The sequence below is a fragment of the Centrocercus urophasianus genome, unplaced genomic scaffold, assembly GCF_019232065.1.
Source record: "Centrocercus urophasianus isolate 14NV4802_14NV808 unplaced genomic scaffold, USGS_Curo_1.0 seq_21, whole genome shotgun sequence".
In the NCBI taxonomy this organism is placed as follows: Eukaryota; Metazoa; Chordata; class Aves; order Galliformes; family Phasianidae; genus Centrocercus; species Centrocercus urophasianus.
In genome coordinates, this window is record NW_024884767.1 from 21407952 (window position 1) to 21423055 (window position 15104).

The 15104-nt window shown below is 41.8% G+C and overlaps 1 protein-coding gene across 6 annotated transcripts in view; it reads right to left on the minus strand.

Annotated features, from left to right (window-relative positions):
• Positions 1-9544: 9544 nt before the first annotated feature.
• The window catches only part of SEMA4D (semaphorin 4D), an 88051-nt gene continuing 82491 nt past the window's right edge, over positions 9545-15104 (minus strand). For all 6 annotated transcript variants that reach the window (XM_042823111.1, XM_042823114.1, XM_042823112.1 and 3 more), the window contains 2 exons: positions 14885-14928; positions 9545-13800 (listed from right to left, as the gene is read on the minus strand). In XM_042823111.1, coding sequence (XP_042679045.1) covers positions 12884-13800; positions 14885-14928 — 961 coding nt within the window. In that variant the 3' untranslated portion in view covers positions 9545-12883. The remainder of the gene's footprint in view (positions 13801-14884; positions 14929-15104) is intronic.

The following is a 15104-nucleotide window of genomic DNA, read 5'->3' on the forward strand; positions in this document are numbered from 1 at the left end:
TTTTTAAATAAGGGTGGCTTTGATTAAACAATATCATTTACAAGCTCCAGTACTGTATTGCAGACCAAAATCAACACATTAATGTGAAAACATCTGCTCTATTTGGCAAGCAGACTCTTTGGGGTAGGATGAGGACTACTTACTTAGAATTTGATTAGTGCACTGTGGGAGCAAGCTGACATAAGTGTACATGACGGATGAGGCAGATCATACTGTTGAGAGGGTCAGACTGACAGCGCGTACAGGAGCTCTGATCACTTTGTTACATAAACCCATTCAGTTGCCAGTGGGTCACTGGCTATTGATAGCTGCAAGACTAGTCTGTCCTATAGAAAGGTCCATAGGAGAGATCAGTTTCAAAAATTCTTACCCATGTCTTCCTCCATTTTTGCATCATCTTGTCATGTTCACTGATAGCAGTTCTCCAAGTATCAAATTCTTCGGTCCATCCATTCTTACCAACACTATCTGAAAATTGTAAATTGGATGATTATGTAACTAAATAGTGATCAAATGAGCTGACATTAACTCAGCCACAGTGCTTTTACTGGTGATTGGGCTCAAAGGAAGGCAAGGCACCATTTTATCTTCTGTTCAGCTCTACCTTCTCTTAGGTTACATGGAAGTAAGTTCTGTTCAAATGATCTGGTCTCTTCCCCTCTGCAGCAAACTTTACAACCTCTAGTGCGAGCAGACTGTCACTCCAGAGGTTCTGGTTATCTGTCAGTCCAAGTTTAGGAAAAAAAAAATAAAAATAAAAATTAAAAAAAAAAAAAAAAAAAAAAAATCACCTACTCGCAGGCTTAAGCCATTTAGAAGCAGAGGAATGTTGCAGGTACATCATGCCAAGGATGAAGAAAAGAATATAATACAGCCAACTATCTAGTTTGTGATTTCTTCATTTTACAGTAGTGTTATGTAGTGAGTTGTTCTTTATTCCATACTTCAGAGCATAAGATGGACTGTTTTACCACATCTTGATGAATTTTTAGTCCAGTCTTGCCTACAAACATTTTTTCCTTGTAGTCCCCACCACTCTAGTGGTAGCAGCAGACACAGATGTAGTATCTGTCAAGATGGTCATGGTATAATGCTTTCAAAGCTTCCCTGCTTTGTACTGATAGCAGTTTCACTGAGATGCTCCTCATTCTGCTTTCCTTTTCAGCTGAAAAGGGCTATGCTAAGCTGTTCTTGACTTGATTCACATTTAGCACTAATCAGGTAAATATATATATTTTTTCTTTTCCATATTAAAAAAATAATCTTATGTACCTTTGTTGCTCCTGATGCTTTTTTTTTTTTTGTTTTTTTTTTTTTTTTTGAGATTAAGACTTTCTGCAGGTATGGGTAAGTTGCAAAACTTAGTTGTAAAAGGTACTCAAGTTGTCCTTATCAGTTCTGCTTGCGTGAAGATCTTACCCAAGTGCTCAGCTGAGCTGTCTGACCTCTGGCCCATAAGTGGCAAAACAAAAAAGTTGGAACTGCATCCACCTGACTACAGGCAACTCACAGATCACCCAATATTTAAATATCCCATATAGCAAGCGTATAGTATGAAATAAACAATTACCTCTGACCAGTTTTTGGATAGCTCAAGAAGGTATTAGTCACAATCCAGTAATAAGGAAGGAATAGCTTACCCCATTCTGAAGATAGGGCTCACAGGAAAACTGTCAGTAGAGGCAAACTGCGAGTAGAGATACTTCTCACTCAGCTTCAAGCCCTTAAATGAGGTTGGGGAGGAGGGTGGGCCCAGGGTTGCACAAGTGAATTGCTTGCACTTGTGCTTCCAGGAGTTGCCATGCCTTTTTATCAGGTGCTCAGCTGGTTCAGGCCCATGTACTGGGCATTTCTTTTTCTCACTTCCTTAGAAGCAAAGGTTTTTGTCACCCTGCATAGTTCTTGCAGAGTGGTATTTTGTATTCTCAGTACTCACATCCAATCCGTGTCCATTCGTTTAACAGTTTTTGTTTCATTACTAAGGCATATTTGCTGATTTGCAGGTTAGTTCCATGGGAGGGTGAGAAAGAAGCAATTTTCTGTGTCTGCAAAACCTTTGTTGGCAGAGCCAACAAAAAGAGCGTACAGTCAGAACCAGCCTACCTGTATCTTTCACTTTGATGAGCACTTCTGATGTTGTGTTCCCAATCTTTGAGATGAATGAACATTTATATTTTGTATTTCCTGATACTGAATCTTTCACCCAACTGAGGACATGCACTCTGCCATCAAACAGCCTGTGAGCCTGTTCAGTGATGCATGCCTTCATTTCCTGTCCATTCTTCTTCCAGACAAAATGGGAGTCATCTGGACCTGTAGAAATGTCAGTCAGCTTACTTGGGGAGAAAAATACAAGCTGAGTCTTTGAGGAAAAAAGCGAAAGCTTAGGACCTCAAGACTAGGCTCAAAGACATAAAAAGCTTGGTTTCAATGTTTCTTAAGTTTCTTCAGCTGAAATTCTAGACACCAAAAAGCTGGGATAAAAAAAAAAAAAAAAAAGTATCGTTGATAATTTAGGTTTAACCTGTAGTTGTAAATAAGTTCATATGCAAAAACAAGTTTTCTGTGCCTGTATTCTTACAGGGCCCACAACCGTGATAGACCAGACAATGGAATCAGTCTGTTGAAGAAGCAGGCCATGCTAACTAGTGCTGATGAAGCTCATGCCTGGTGAAAGGCTGAAGCATTCTGAGATACCTTCCAACATTTGAAATAGAGGCTAGGAGGGGAAAAAGTTCAAGAATTCAGTATGTCAAAGATGCCAGAAATAGTGAAAGGCAAAACTGAAAAAAGTGTGGGACCATTTGTCACAGCAGGCAATTAGACAAGACAGAATAGCTTGGATCAAGAACAAAGAGCAATCTAATCTTTTAGTTGTTGCTACTATTAATCTTAACATGTGAGGATAGAATTTGAATAAATCAGAATTATTGATAGTAGCACAGAACAGCTGTTAGTGGGAAGTTAGCAAGATTGGATGAAGCATAATATCTGTGTCCTTTCACTAAAGGGAAAGGCATCTGGGTCAAGGTAAGAACTTTGCAGCAATTCTTAAAGCACAGAATCATAGAATGATAGAATGGCCTGGGTTGAAAAGGACCTCAAGTATCATATAGTTTCAGCCCCCCCCGGCCATCAGCAGGGTCACCTACCACCAGACCAGGCTGCCCAGAGCCGCATCCAGCCTGGCCTTGAATGCCTCCAGGGATGGGGCATCCACAACCTCCTTGGGCAACCTGTTCCAGTGTGTCACCACCTTCTGTGTGAAAAACTTCCTTCTAATATCTAACCTAAACTTCCCTGTCTCAGTTTAAAACCACTTCCTCTTGTCCTATCATGATGAACCCATGTATAAACAGATGTTCCCCCTCCTGTTCCCTTCAAGTACTGAAAGGCCACAGTGAGGTCTCCCTGAGCCTTCTCGTCTCCAAGCTATACAAGCCCAGTTCCCTCAACTTATCTTCATAGAAGTGCTCCAGGCCTCTGATCTTAGTGGCCCTCCTCTGGACCTGTTCCAAGAATTCCATGCCTTGTGCTGGGGCCCCAGGCTTTGACGCAGTGCTCCAGATGGGGCCTCACAAGAGCAGAGTAAAGGGGGAGAGTCACTTCCCTCTCCCTGCTGGCCCCTCTTTTTTTAGTGCAGCCCAGAACACAGTTGGCCTTCTGGGCTGCAGATGCACACTGCTGGCTCATGTCCAGCTACTAATCCACCAGGAATTGAGAAACACGTCTTTCTCCCTTAGGGCTTGGGATACAGAACGGACTTAGAACTTACACTGAGAGAAGGTGTAAAAAGAAAGCTGGATAAAAGGAAAATAAAGGATTCTTTGAAATGGGTCTTGAGGGAACAGAACCTGCTACAGCAGTCAGATTTTGCTGGGTTTTTTTATTCCAAACTGATATGGAACTTTCTTCAGAAAAAAAAAAAGTGATTCTAGGCCTGCTAACTAGTTAGATTTCACATTCCCTGGTGTTGATTTTTTGTCTGCTTGCATGGCAGCCTTTACATCTATCTGTGTGCCTTCTCAGCATATGTTAGATTCAGATTTAAATCATTTGCTAATATCCAACAAATATGGAGAAAGAAATTTTTATTAAGTACAAGGATGAATAGCAGAGAATGTGATCTAACTGCAGTGTGGTGGATTTCATCCTGGAAGGAAGGAGGGGTGGAAAGAAGGCAGCACATTCTCCAAAGGAATGACGACAGCTCTGTCAGAGTTGGGGGCAGGAAATGAGCATAGAATGTTCTTTAAACAAAGTAAATCATGTTTTATAGATGGCTGTCCTAACCCTGTGATTAACTGAAGGTGGATTACATGTAACTAAAAGTATGGGAGACAGTAACAATGGACAAATTATTTCAGTACATTAATGAAGTTGGCGTTGGGACAAATGGGAAGAGCGGTGGGTAAAAGCAGTGAAATAATAAAAAAACAGGCTTTGGATTTATTCCTTGAAGAGTTGAGAGAACACTCGATGAGAACTGCAGACAGTTGCCATGGGTAAGTCTGTCCTTGGATGAGGGCTAGAGAAGAAACCTGTGGAAGTGTCAGAGGTCAGGCTGACTGGGAGGCACTAGGACTGACTCAAGCACAGTGCAGATCAGAAGGAGCTCACTGAAGCTTATCGGTTGTTGCTCAGTCATTGCAAACCACAAGCCAGGTGCTCAAGTACAGCCATGTGCTCATCTGTTTAATAGCAGTACTTCAAACCCCTATGACATGACAATAGAGCAGTTTGTTACCTACAACCATGAGCTTAAAAAACACTTCTTTAGGGCCAGGCAAGGAAATGGCAGGGCATACTCTAAAAGCACTTCAAGTGCTCCATGTCACTGCTGACACCAAAGGACCTACACTGTTTTCAGGTGCTAAAGGCAACACATATTCTGGAAACAGAACTGAATGCCCACTCAGAGACACATTTCTCCAAAAAAGTAAACAGTTTCCCAATACAAGGAGGGTTGTAGGCTGTGTTGGTTTAGGTCCCCCCCATGGGCTGCAGTGGTGTGGTTGCAGGCAGAGTTTGCTTTTGCTGCATTCAGCCTTGGTTCCTGGGGGCCATGCAGTATTTTCCCTACTTTGATTTCCATTTCAGAACTGAACAACAGAAAAACACAAAGAGTTACGCCTGCAAAAACATGAAGTCACATTTCTCAGATTCAGGTTTGCTACAACTCTGGATTAAGATAAATTCATGCTCAAAGATGCAGTAGTTACACATTTATCTTTTGAAGATAAATGACTGTGAGCATACATTCGCTATGATAAAACCAATGACATATAATCTTTAAAACAGGAGCTAAAAAAATGTATCTACTTACATTGCCATCCACCTTAAGAATGCTTGAAAGATTTAAGAAAATGCTCATGTTAAAACACAATATTCAAGCAGAGAATTAAACACCAAACCAGTTTGGATATGTAGACAGGTACATTTAGGCAACAATGAATGATACTTCACGTAGTTAATTTTGAAAACATTGCTTCATCATAGAAATTGCATTCATTACTCTTAACCTAATCCAGTCTTAACTTTTAGAAGGGAGACAGCTAACACTGTACAGCAGAACAAATATGCCCTTTCTCTGCCCAGCCCTCCATAATGCCCAGTGGTGGTGTGATCGTTTGCTCATTTCCCAGGTGGGTATCATCCTCTGTTGGTGCAGTGCCTCTGCCCCTTGAGGTTTGCAGGAGCATCCCATCAGCCATGTGTTAATCTTCTTCAGTTGCGTGCAGCATTAAACTGTGTACCAACCCCCCAACTTTATTCACTGAAGTGGGGTTTATGTTCCATTTTAGCTTAAAATCAAGCAGTATACCAGGAGGTGAGGAATGGAGTAATACAGCTGTAGATGCAGAGCAGCATGCCAGGGACCCCACTTGGTTGTCCCCAATATCACATCTGCTATATAGGCATCAAAACCTAACAGGCATACAGCTTTCCTTTTAGATACCAATGTAAGAGTGGGTGATTATGGATTACGAGTGGAGCTGATCACATAAATTGGGGAGTGGGAGGGAGCTGGGGCCAGGCCAGTCCTGCTGGCAGAGCTGAGCCCTGCAGAGCTGCCCTGTGGGTCTGGGACACAATGGGGCTGCTCAGAGCGGGTGGCCCAACAGCTGCTGCCAGCGAGGAGTACTCACACCTCTGTAACAGATGGAGAAACCTTTCCAGCTGGAGAGATCTGAGCCCAGTGCAGCAGAGCAGGTGCTGTCAGTGTGGCCCAAGGCTCCAGCAGTTGGTAACAGGTGCCTTCAGGGACTGCTTGGCGGGGCAGTAGGAGCTTGTCATGCACAGCTGTCATACAAGCATAGCATCACTACAGTGGCCATCTACAAACATGAGATGTCTTCCTCCAATGCTAGCTTGTTGATTCCTCAGAACTTTTCCAAACATCACTTGAACTTAAAAAAAAAAAAAAAAAAAAAAAAAAAAAGTGGAATCTGGATTTAGCATTCACTATCGAGCTGATCACCTGAACTTTCAGCATACCACAAGAAGCTCTTATTCAGAGCAAGGATTAAGTTTTACAAGACACTCAAGAGATGAAAGCACAGGAAAGGTAATTGTGTCCTGAAGCCCCAAACAGTTGCAGCCCGACAATGCATGAGCATTTCTGTTAGTGCTGCGAGCTGCGCAACACCCAGAGTGGTTAGTGGTGGAGCTGCAGGGGGAGGGTCACTGAGCTGTGATGGGGATCTCTGTAGCGTTCTGAAACCAGTGTGTTTGTTGGGCCTTCTGTCTTTGTACTTCAGTTAGCTGGGTAAGAAATTATGATCAATACATTACCATTCTAGAAAACAGTTAAAATAATATGACAACAATTGCCAACAAAGAATTTAACCTCAAACAGCTAACAGTTTGTTCTGAAACACAGCTCATGGTTTGTTAGCTGGCAATGGTGCAACAGTGCTGCTGATAGCCAGATCTGAGGCCAACACCAGTGTGTGCACAGCACAGGCACAGCTGCACTACTCAGGTGGAACATGACTGCCCTCCTATGGGCAGAACAGAGCTGCAGTATGGCTGTCCCTGCTCCCCAGCACTCCCAGCTGTGCTCTAAGTGGAACCAGAGCATGGCTGTGTGGTTGGAACCCACGTAACTGCATCTGGAGAGTAATTAAGTGAGATGAACTGGGGTCTGGCAACAAAGAATTGTTGCACCCTCAGCCTGAGTGTGCCTGTTTTCCCTGCCCACTCTGTCCACCATCTTAAAGCCATGACGTTATCTTGTAAAATAAAATGGAAAAAAATCAGAGAACAAAAATACCTCTGACAGTAGAATGCCTTTTCAGTCTCCTTTCTAGAGTATACAAACTACAACCTCTGCTCAGCGATCAGTGGACAGACCCAGTAGTGACAGAGAAAGGGGTGAGATGGGCACCCATTGCTGACAAGGGTTAAAACAAAGCAACAGCTGCAAATCAGCTCCCACCTCATCAGCCATTACACTTTCTGTTACATACAGCATTAGATATACAACAGAAGCTGTCACAGATTCTGCAGTACACTTTTTATCTGTGCTGCTGAAGTCTCACACGCATTACATGCAGGAGAGAGGTGTGCACAAAGGCCTGCACCAGTGCCATCTCCCACAGGTTCTCCTGTCCTGGGCTCTCACCCGTGTCAGCAGGGGCAGCCACTGTCCTCGGCCCTAAGAGATCTTCTAACGGAGAGCAGTTTATTCAGACAGCGCAGAAGCTTCTCACAGTGCAATTTCAGGTATTTGAGGAGTATCAACCTGCTGAATTTTCTGAGTGCTTTGCCAACATATGGTGCAGATGGTACAATCTGGCAGTGAATGCACCAGGGCACTCACAGAGCTGTTTCACTAGGACACACACAGGTGTCTCACAGTATATGACAGGCTACAACCTGAATGTGGTTTGAGATGTTTTAATCTTAAAGCATATCACAACAGCAAAAATTAGTGGCAGGCCACAACTATCCATTCTTACTAGAATGACTTCCTCATGAGGAAAAATATTTCAATTTCTCTTACATTCTAAGCATTTTGCCTAAAGTCAATAAGAAGAGATTCTCCAACTGCACCTTGTTGCTTATTGTGTTTCTTAGATTGGCCACAGGTTTCACACATAAAAGAAAACAGAAAACATTCTATGCAACATAAAATCTGCTGTTGATGCCAGAATTTAAAAACGTGGCATCCACATCATGGAACCTACTGCCACTAATTTCAGTTGGCTTGCAGATATCACTGAGGAGCCACTGGAGGGCTGAAATTCTTCCTGTTTTGAAACTAGAACTGCCAACAGCCAGGGAGGGAAGCGTGGCCTTAGAGGGCCTGTAGGAAGGGTGGGAGGGCGTGCCAAAGAATGCAGTAACAGGGCAAGGAGAACAGCTACACCTGAAAGAGGGTAGATAAATTACATGTTAGGGGGAAACTTTTCATTCAGAGTGGGGCCCTGGCACAGGCTGCCCGGAGAAGCTGTGCGTGCCCCATTCCTGAAGGTGCCCAGGTCAGATAGTGTCCTGAGCAGGCTGTGGCAGGGGGCTGGAACTGGGCAGGCTCTGGGTCCCTTTCAACCCCAACGCTGCAGGTATTCCTGTATGGGCACTGCAATCCACTGCAACAAGATTATATACTTTCAGGGTCTTTGACTTTTAGGTAGTATATGGTTGATTCTCTAATCTTAAGTTATTATAAAAGTTGTAATATTTTTAAGGCATTAACAGAACACTTAGAAGAGCAATCTTGACTTTTAAAGTTATCTCCTAGGTGCAGTTTAAATAACAAAGAATGTGATATGCTGCAGATCTGTCTGAAGGAAAGGTTTTAGTCTACTAAAATGGCTTCAGGTAATGAATATTCAGTCAGAGCAGGAATCACCGGAATAAACAGCATCATCCCACACCCGCACTTAACTCCATCAGACTCTGGCAACCACACATGCTTTATGCTGACACTGACCCTCAGTCAGACTGCCAGCAGCAGCACACCAGAGAAGCTGGTCTGTGAGACACAGAGCACTCAGCAAGGTGTTGGCACAGCAACCCATATGAAGGCAAAGACAAACCCAGCACTGATCAAAGTTAGGGCCACTGCTCCAGTGAAGCCTCACCACAAAATCTCAGAGTCCATTAGAGTGGAGCAGTGTAGGACAGCTTGTTTGCTTTAGGGGGCTGGCCTTCAGCCAGTGCCAGGCACTCGGCACAGCTTGGCACATGGCCACGTCTGGGCCCATTCTGCATATGTGCTGCAGGAGCACTCCTTGAGGTTGAGCTAGGTCTGTAGGTCTGTAGCAGTCTTCTCATTGCCCTCACTCCAGCTCTTCCCCTGCACAGCTTCCTGTGTAATTCCAAGTGTTGCTGGAGAGAAAAAACTTTCTATGAAGCTCTTGTGACACTGACTTGTGAGTGATGCACTTTCCCCCCATGAGGTGGGAAGCTCTCCTGCACCGCCTGTACACAGCACTGCTACAGTGCACAGCCGCAGTCTGTAGGTGTGCATCAGGCACCCACCTCAGTGTCACTGCAGAACGGTTCTTTAAAGAAGGACGCCAAGTTTGCAGAACTGTTATTTTCACATATGAGGGTTAGTTTTAATGAGACCAAAAAGCTACAGAACAGATAAGAAAAGCTTCTAACAGCTAAGGGGAGGAGTCAGGTTTCTGGACAGCATAGAGTGGACAGGATCTATCTTATCTATCTGCAAAAACAACAAAAACACAATGTTGCACACTGGTCATTTGCAAATGCACTCAAACTGTTGCTCAGCACACTCAGGATATGGTAGGATATGGGTTGTCTGTAACAAGTCCAAGGATATTCTGCATTGGACGATGGTGGTGCCTGTGTTAATGAAGCTTGAAACAGAACCAAACTAGGAACTACCCACACTCCACCACACCTGAATTCAGTGCAGCTGAGCACATCATCAGCTCACTGCTCCTCCCGTGCCCCAGACACTGCAGTGTTTGCCTGGTTACCAAATTGCTTGAATCTTTTGCAGTATTTACACCATTATTCTGTGATTTTTTTTCCATGGTGGACAGTAAAAGGTATCAGTGTCACCAGCAGCAGTGAAAAAATTATTCCTACCCACCTAGACCCCACAGCTAGTTTCTAGCCATGAAAATACAAATCATGTCTTTGGTAAGACCTGCTTTAATGAAGATAGCTGCATTTTGACCTGATTCCATGTAACATTTAACAATCACAGACATACCAGTAAAAAACAATCCTACTTCAAAATTAATCTCTAATTTTTAAAGGACAGAAATTACATTTTAAGACCTGTCTAGATGCATTAATTCTCACTTAACCAGGCAAATGCTGTCCAAACAAAAACTGAATGACAAATGTATAATTTCTACAGAAAAAAAATAGCTTTGACTTGCTCCCATCGATCACAGACAATATATTCCTCAGAGAATGGAATTACCATTACAGTACATACTTTATCATCTGAAATAAGTAATAAGGGATAACCGACCAGGTCCAAAATAAGAGCAAAATCCAAATCCAATGGTATTTTTTTTAATTGCATACATCTAACAATGAAGATATTTACCTACTACACATCCATATGCATGCAAGTGCATCATTCAGCATCCAAATGAGCCTATTGAAGTCAACTGACTTTGCATATTTAAACAGGCTGCTAAATGACAGAATTTTGCAGGAGAGTGTCTGCAGTGCCCAATTTGCAGCAAAAGCATGTTCACAATACATTCACAAATAGTCTTTTTCTTTCTTTTTTAAGCATCAGAAAAGAACATACACTGTACATGGCCACATATCCAAACCTTTAGTGAGGAAAATGCTAGTTCACGCAGGGGTCCTCCAACTTACCTGTGGCTTGGCAGAAGAGGTGGAACGATCCCCGAGCACTAACATGCTGTGCCTGGTCATTTAGGAAAGGCTGCAACAACATGACCTTTAGAGGGTTTGTGCTAGACCAAACATCAGGCTCGATACTGGTGGGTGAAGGAGGTGGACCACATCCCACACAAGACAAAAAGGAAGTACCAGTAGGAGGGAAAGGTATAGGAGATGAGGCTGTGTGACAGAAGAGGACAGAAAAGAAAGAAAAAAAAAATGGTACTAAGGAATAAAGTTACAAGAAATACATCACACATTGAAGAAATAATGCAAAATGACAAATGAATTTTAGAAGGGTTATAAAAGGAAATATCCCCAGAGGCCTACGACAAAACACTTTTCTCCTTCACTCACGTCTTTGTCCATCCGTCCTATCCCCCAGAGGATTACAACCCAAGTAAATAAAGCCGAGAAGAGAACCCGCTCCAAACTGGTGAGAGTTTTCTTTTTTTTCCCCTTAAAGGAAGCCACAAGGAACATCAGCATTTGCAGTATGTAAAGGATTGCCATTATGTCAACTTTCATAAAAGTCAAAGTGTAATACAATTCATTTTAATATTTATTCTGTTATATGTACATAATTAAAAATAGAAAAATAAAACCGAACTGAATCTTATAAAATATAAACTGTTCACACTAAGATGGTTGAAATTAGTTTGCATGAAAGTTCAACATAGAGAAGCAGCCTAGGTACACTGCTATTTACTGTTAAGATGCACTCCTAGAATATTTACAGAAAGATGCAGTGAGAGGGACAACTCTCTGTGGAACTGTACCACACTAAATGCTTTTAGAGACAAACAGTGCAGCTGTGAAGCAGGCTTAAAACAAATGCACATTTTCACTTTTGCAGACACGATTCAAATGAACAGTTCAAATTATTGATTGTTTGAGGAGCTCCAGTTTCAGTCTCCAGTTGCATAAGAGATTAGAAGGTGTCATCCAGAAAGGGTGACGCTGCAAAGATGTGTCACAGGAAAAGAAGTTACTTCTGAATCATAAAAAAGAAAAAAAAACATCCCCAAAGTTTTCTTATCAGGCTGTATCCTAACAGTCCATTCCAGTGAGTTGCAAGATGAGTTACTGCAGAGAATTTTCAATTCCTTTTTTGCTTTCACAGTGCAAAAAACCTCTCTCAGTGTCACCGCGAAGTGACAGCTGCTTGCCTGTACTGTTTCATTAAAAAAAAATAATCAAAAGAAAGTGGAAAAATCCAATGGTGTACAGAAAAAAAACAACAGGTGACTACGTCCAGCTTGGTTAAGGAAAATAAAATGTTTCTAAATCTATCATTTGTTCTTTTCCCTTCTTACTCCAGTCCACAAGTTTTATACCAATACTGTTATCTAAACTTCTAGAAAGCAGCGAGAAAAAAAGCCTTTAAACAAGATTATCCCTGAGAATCTTACACAAATCAAGCCAACTATATATCCCCATATTCTTTAAAAGCTAAGATACTTAAAAGTTAATTAACTTTAACCAACTAAAGAAATCTAGCGTGCCAAAACACAAAGCGTCAAATGAAAAATAATCACTAGAAGCAAAGAAAAAATGTCCCAATTTGGACAATAGTCTATAATTTACCAATCTGATAAACTAAACTTAATTTCCAATTTGGAATGCAAATTAAACTAGAACTTTTTTTAATGGCAGCTAAAAGATTTGCAGACTGAAGTACTTTTTAAAGCCAACTAAATTAGTTACTCTTATCCTAAGGAAGAAAATGGCCAAAAAGGAGTGGGCAGCTGTTCACCAGCATTAAGTACCCCATGTGTGGGTAAGAACCAGGAATAAACAAATGGGGATCTGAAACTGGCCATTTAAAGAAACCTGATAGAACAATACAAGATGGTATGGTCTGCAGACAAGAACACTGCTTCTGTATCTGGTGTGATGTGAATGTGAAGTGGCTTGCTGTGTAGCTGAAGCACATAAAGCTCGCCTATGGCTCAGTGGTCACAACCATGTTCTCGGCGCTCAAAAACAGCTGTAGTACCATAGTTAATTTCCAACACAGAACCAACGCTGTCCTTCAGTCTCCCTCCACGTCTGAGTCAGCATACTTGAGCTCACACTTCACATCAAAAGGTTTGTCCTTGGCCTCCCTGGGCATCTGTGCATCCCTGTCCTGCAGCTGTCCATTCCCACAGTCCGGCTCCGTCTCATAGCCGGTGTCATGCGCTGGCTTTGGCTGCTCCCCACTCTGGTGGCTGACGCTGCCTTGCTCCACCAGGGTTTCTTTCACGCTCTGTTCACAATCAGAAAAATCTGACTTTGTTTTTTTCTTGCCAAGCAACATGACTGAGCGAAATTTCAAGCACTGCCCTGGCAAATACCCTTTGTAACAATTGTAGGAAAGCAGGCACAAGAAGAGAATAAAAAAGAAGAGGAACAGGAACATCAACAGGAAGTTATCGTTTGACTTCAGAAACATTGTCTTTTCAGGGACTGTGTCAGGAAGTGAATTGAAAAGCTCTATGTTGGAGGTTGCACTTGTTAGGACAGGGCCAATGGGTTTTGTTATTATCCTCGCAGTTGTTACCGGTACAATCTGAGTGGTTGAGGTTTGAGCAGTAGAGCCCTCAGTTGATACAGCTGACACTTTTGGTACATCGCTATTACCTTCTATTGGTGCAGCTGCCACAACTGGGCTTGCTGTAGTATGCTGGACTTTCTTCAGTTCCAAAACATGCTTAGCCAACACCTGAGAGAATTTCTTATTCTTCACTTTTTCTTCTGACAGACACTGGTAAACACCACTGTCTCCTTCTGATAAATTGAAGATGAGCAGTGCCTTTTCCAGTAGACGGTATTTGGGACTCTCCACCCTCAGTACGTCATCCCTGAATTTCCAAACTACCTGTGCCAGATTGGACTTCTGAGAACACTTGAGCTCTGCTGTGCTCCCATGCTTGAATGTATGCTGTAGCGAATTCTCTCTTACTTTATCTGGAACACCAAAATAAACGTGCAAAGCATCAGCAATGATTCCTGTTTGATCTACTCTGTACAGTTTCATGAGACTGTACTAGTCATAACAGAAACGCAAAGACTGCAGTCTTAAGATTATCTCAAGACCAAGATAACATCATGCAGGTCTCTGTGAAATACTAAACTACAGGTGTGTACAGGACACCAAAACAGATTACAAGATCAGACACCTCAAAAAGCTCCAAAACAGCTTCCACTTCCAGAAAAGCAGGGGAGACTTAGTTGATCCAAATTGAGTGTGCCTCTAAGTCATCATTTGAAAAAAGATGCTCAACTTTGTATAACTTTCAAACCAAGTAGTATATTTTAAGTAACAACAAAATGTTGAAGAAATAATTTAATTTTAAGAAATTTAAGTATCAGTACTCCAACTCTCTTCTGAAAACATCAGTAACTATTGCATACCCACAATACAATATGATAAATGAGATATAGCTAACAGGTCAAACTCTCATGGTTGCTCTAGATAAGAAATGAAAGCAGAATAAATAATGTACTCTTTTCTGCAGTACAAATGTTCTCTAACACTAGTCTTCTTTAAGATTTCCATAATCTGATGGCAGCAACATACACGAGAAAGAAAGGACCTGCAGTTACTTGTCTTAAAATACACCAGAGGGTACTTCAGCTGCTCTCTATGATGTACTGAGCCTCCCTCCCCTCTCATAATAAAAGCAGCTTCTTCCAGCATCATTTCATCTGATCCAGCAAAAACAATTAAGCATTTAACCAAGACTCACAGTAGAATGTCAAATGTTATTTTATTAGAGACAGAGACCTCTGTACTAGAAGTTGTTATGGTAAATAGTACTTTCATTCATGAGGTGCTGTTGAGGTACCCCCATTCATTTCAGAACTTTGTGCACTGCACACTGAAATGTACACGAATACAAACATTTTAAGACAAGATGAAGGCTGTATGGATGCTCAAATACGAAAAAAAAAACAAGAGAACTTCATACACATTATAATATAAATGAAAATCTAGATACAAGTCTTCCTATTCCACCTGGATAAGTATTCTTCACAGAATGTAACTCACCAGAACAAGAAGATGCATCTCCACCTATGTTCTGAATCCAATTCCTGTGAAAGATAGTGCAATTATGACAGCTTCAAATGTGATTCCCATGTCAGTCCATCCTCTAATGTAAGATAAATTTTATCTCATCTAAATAGCACAAGCTGAAATTTTTTATGTAGGCAATTAAAGGATAGGAAGAAGCATGTGTTTGAAAACAATAAGTTAAAAAAAAAAATCT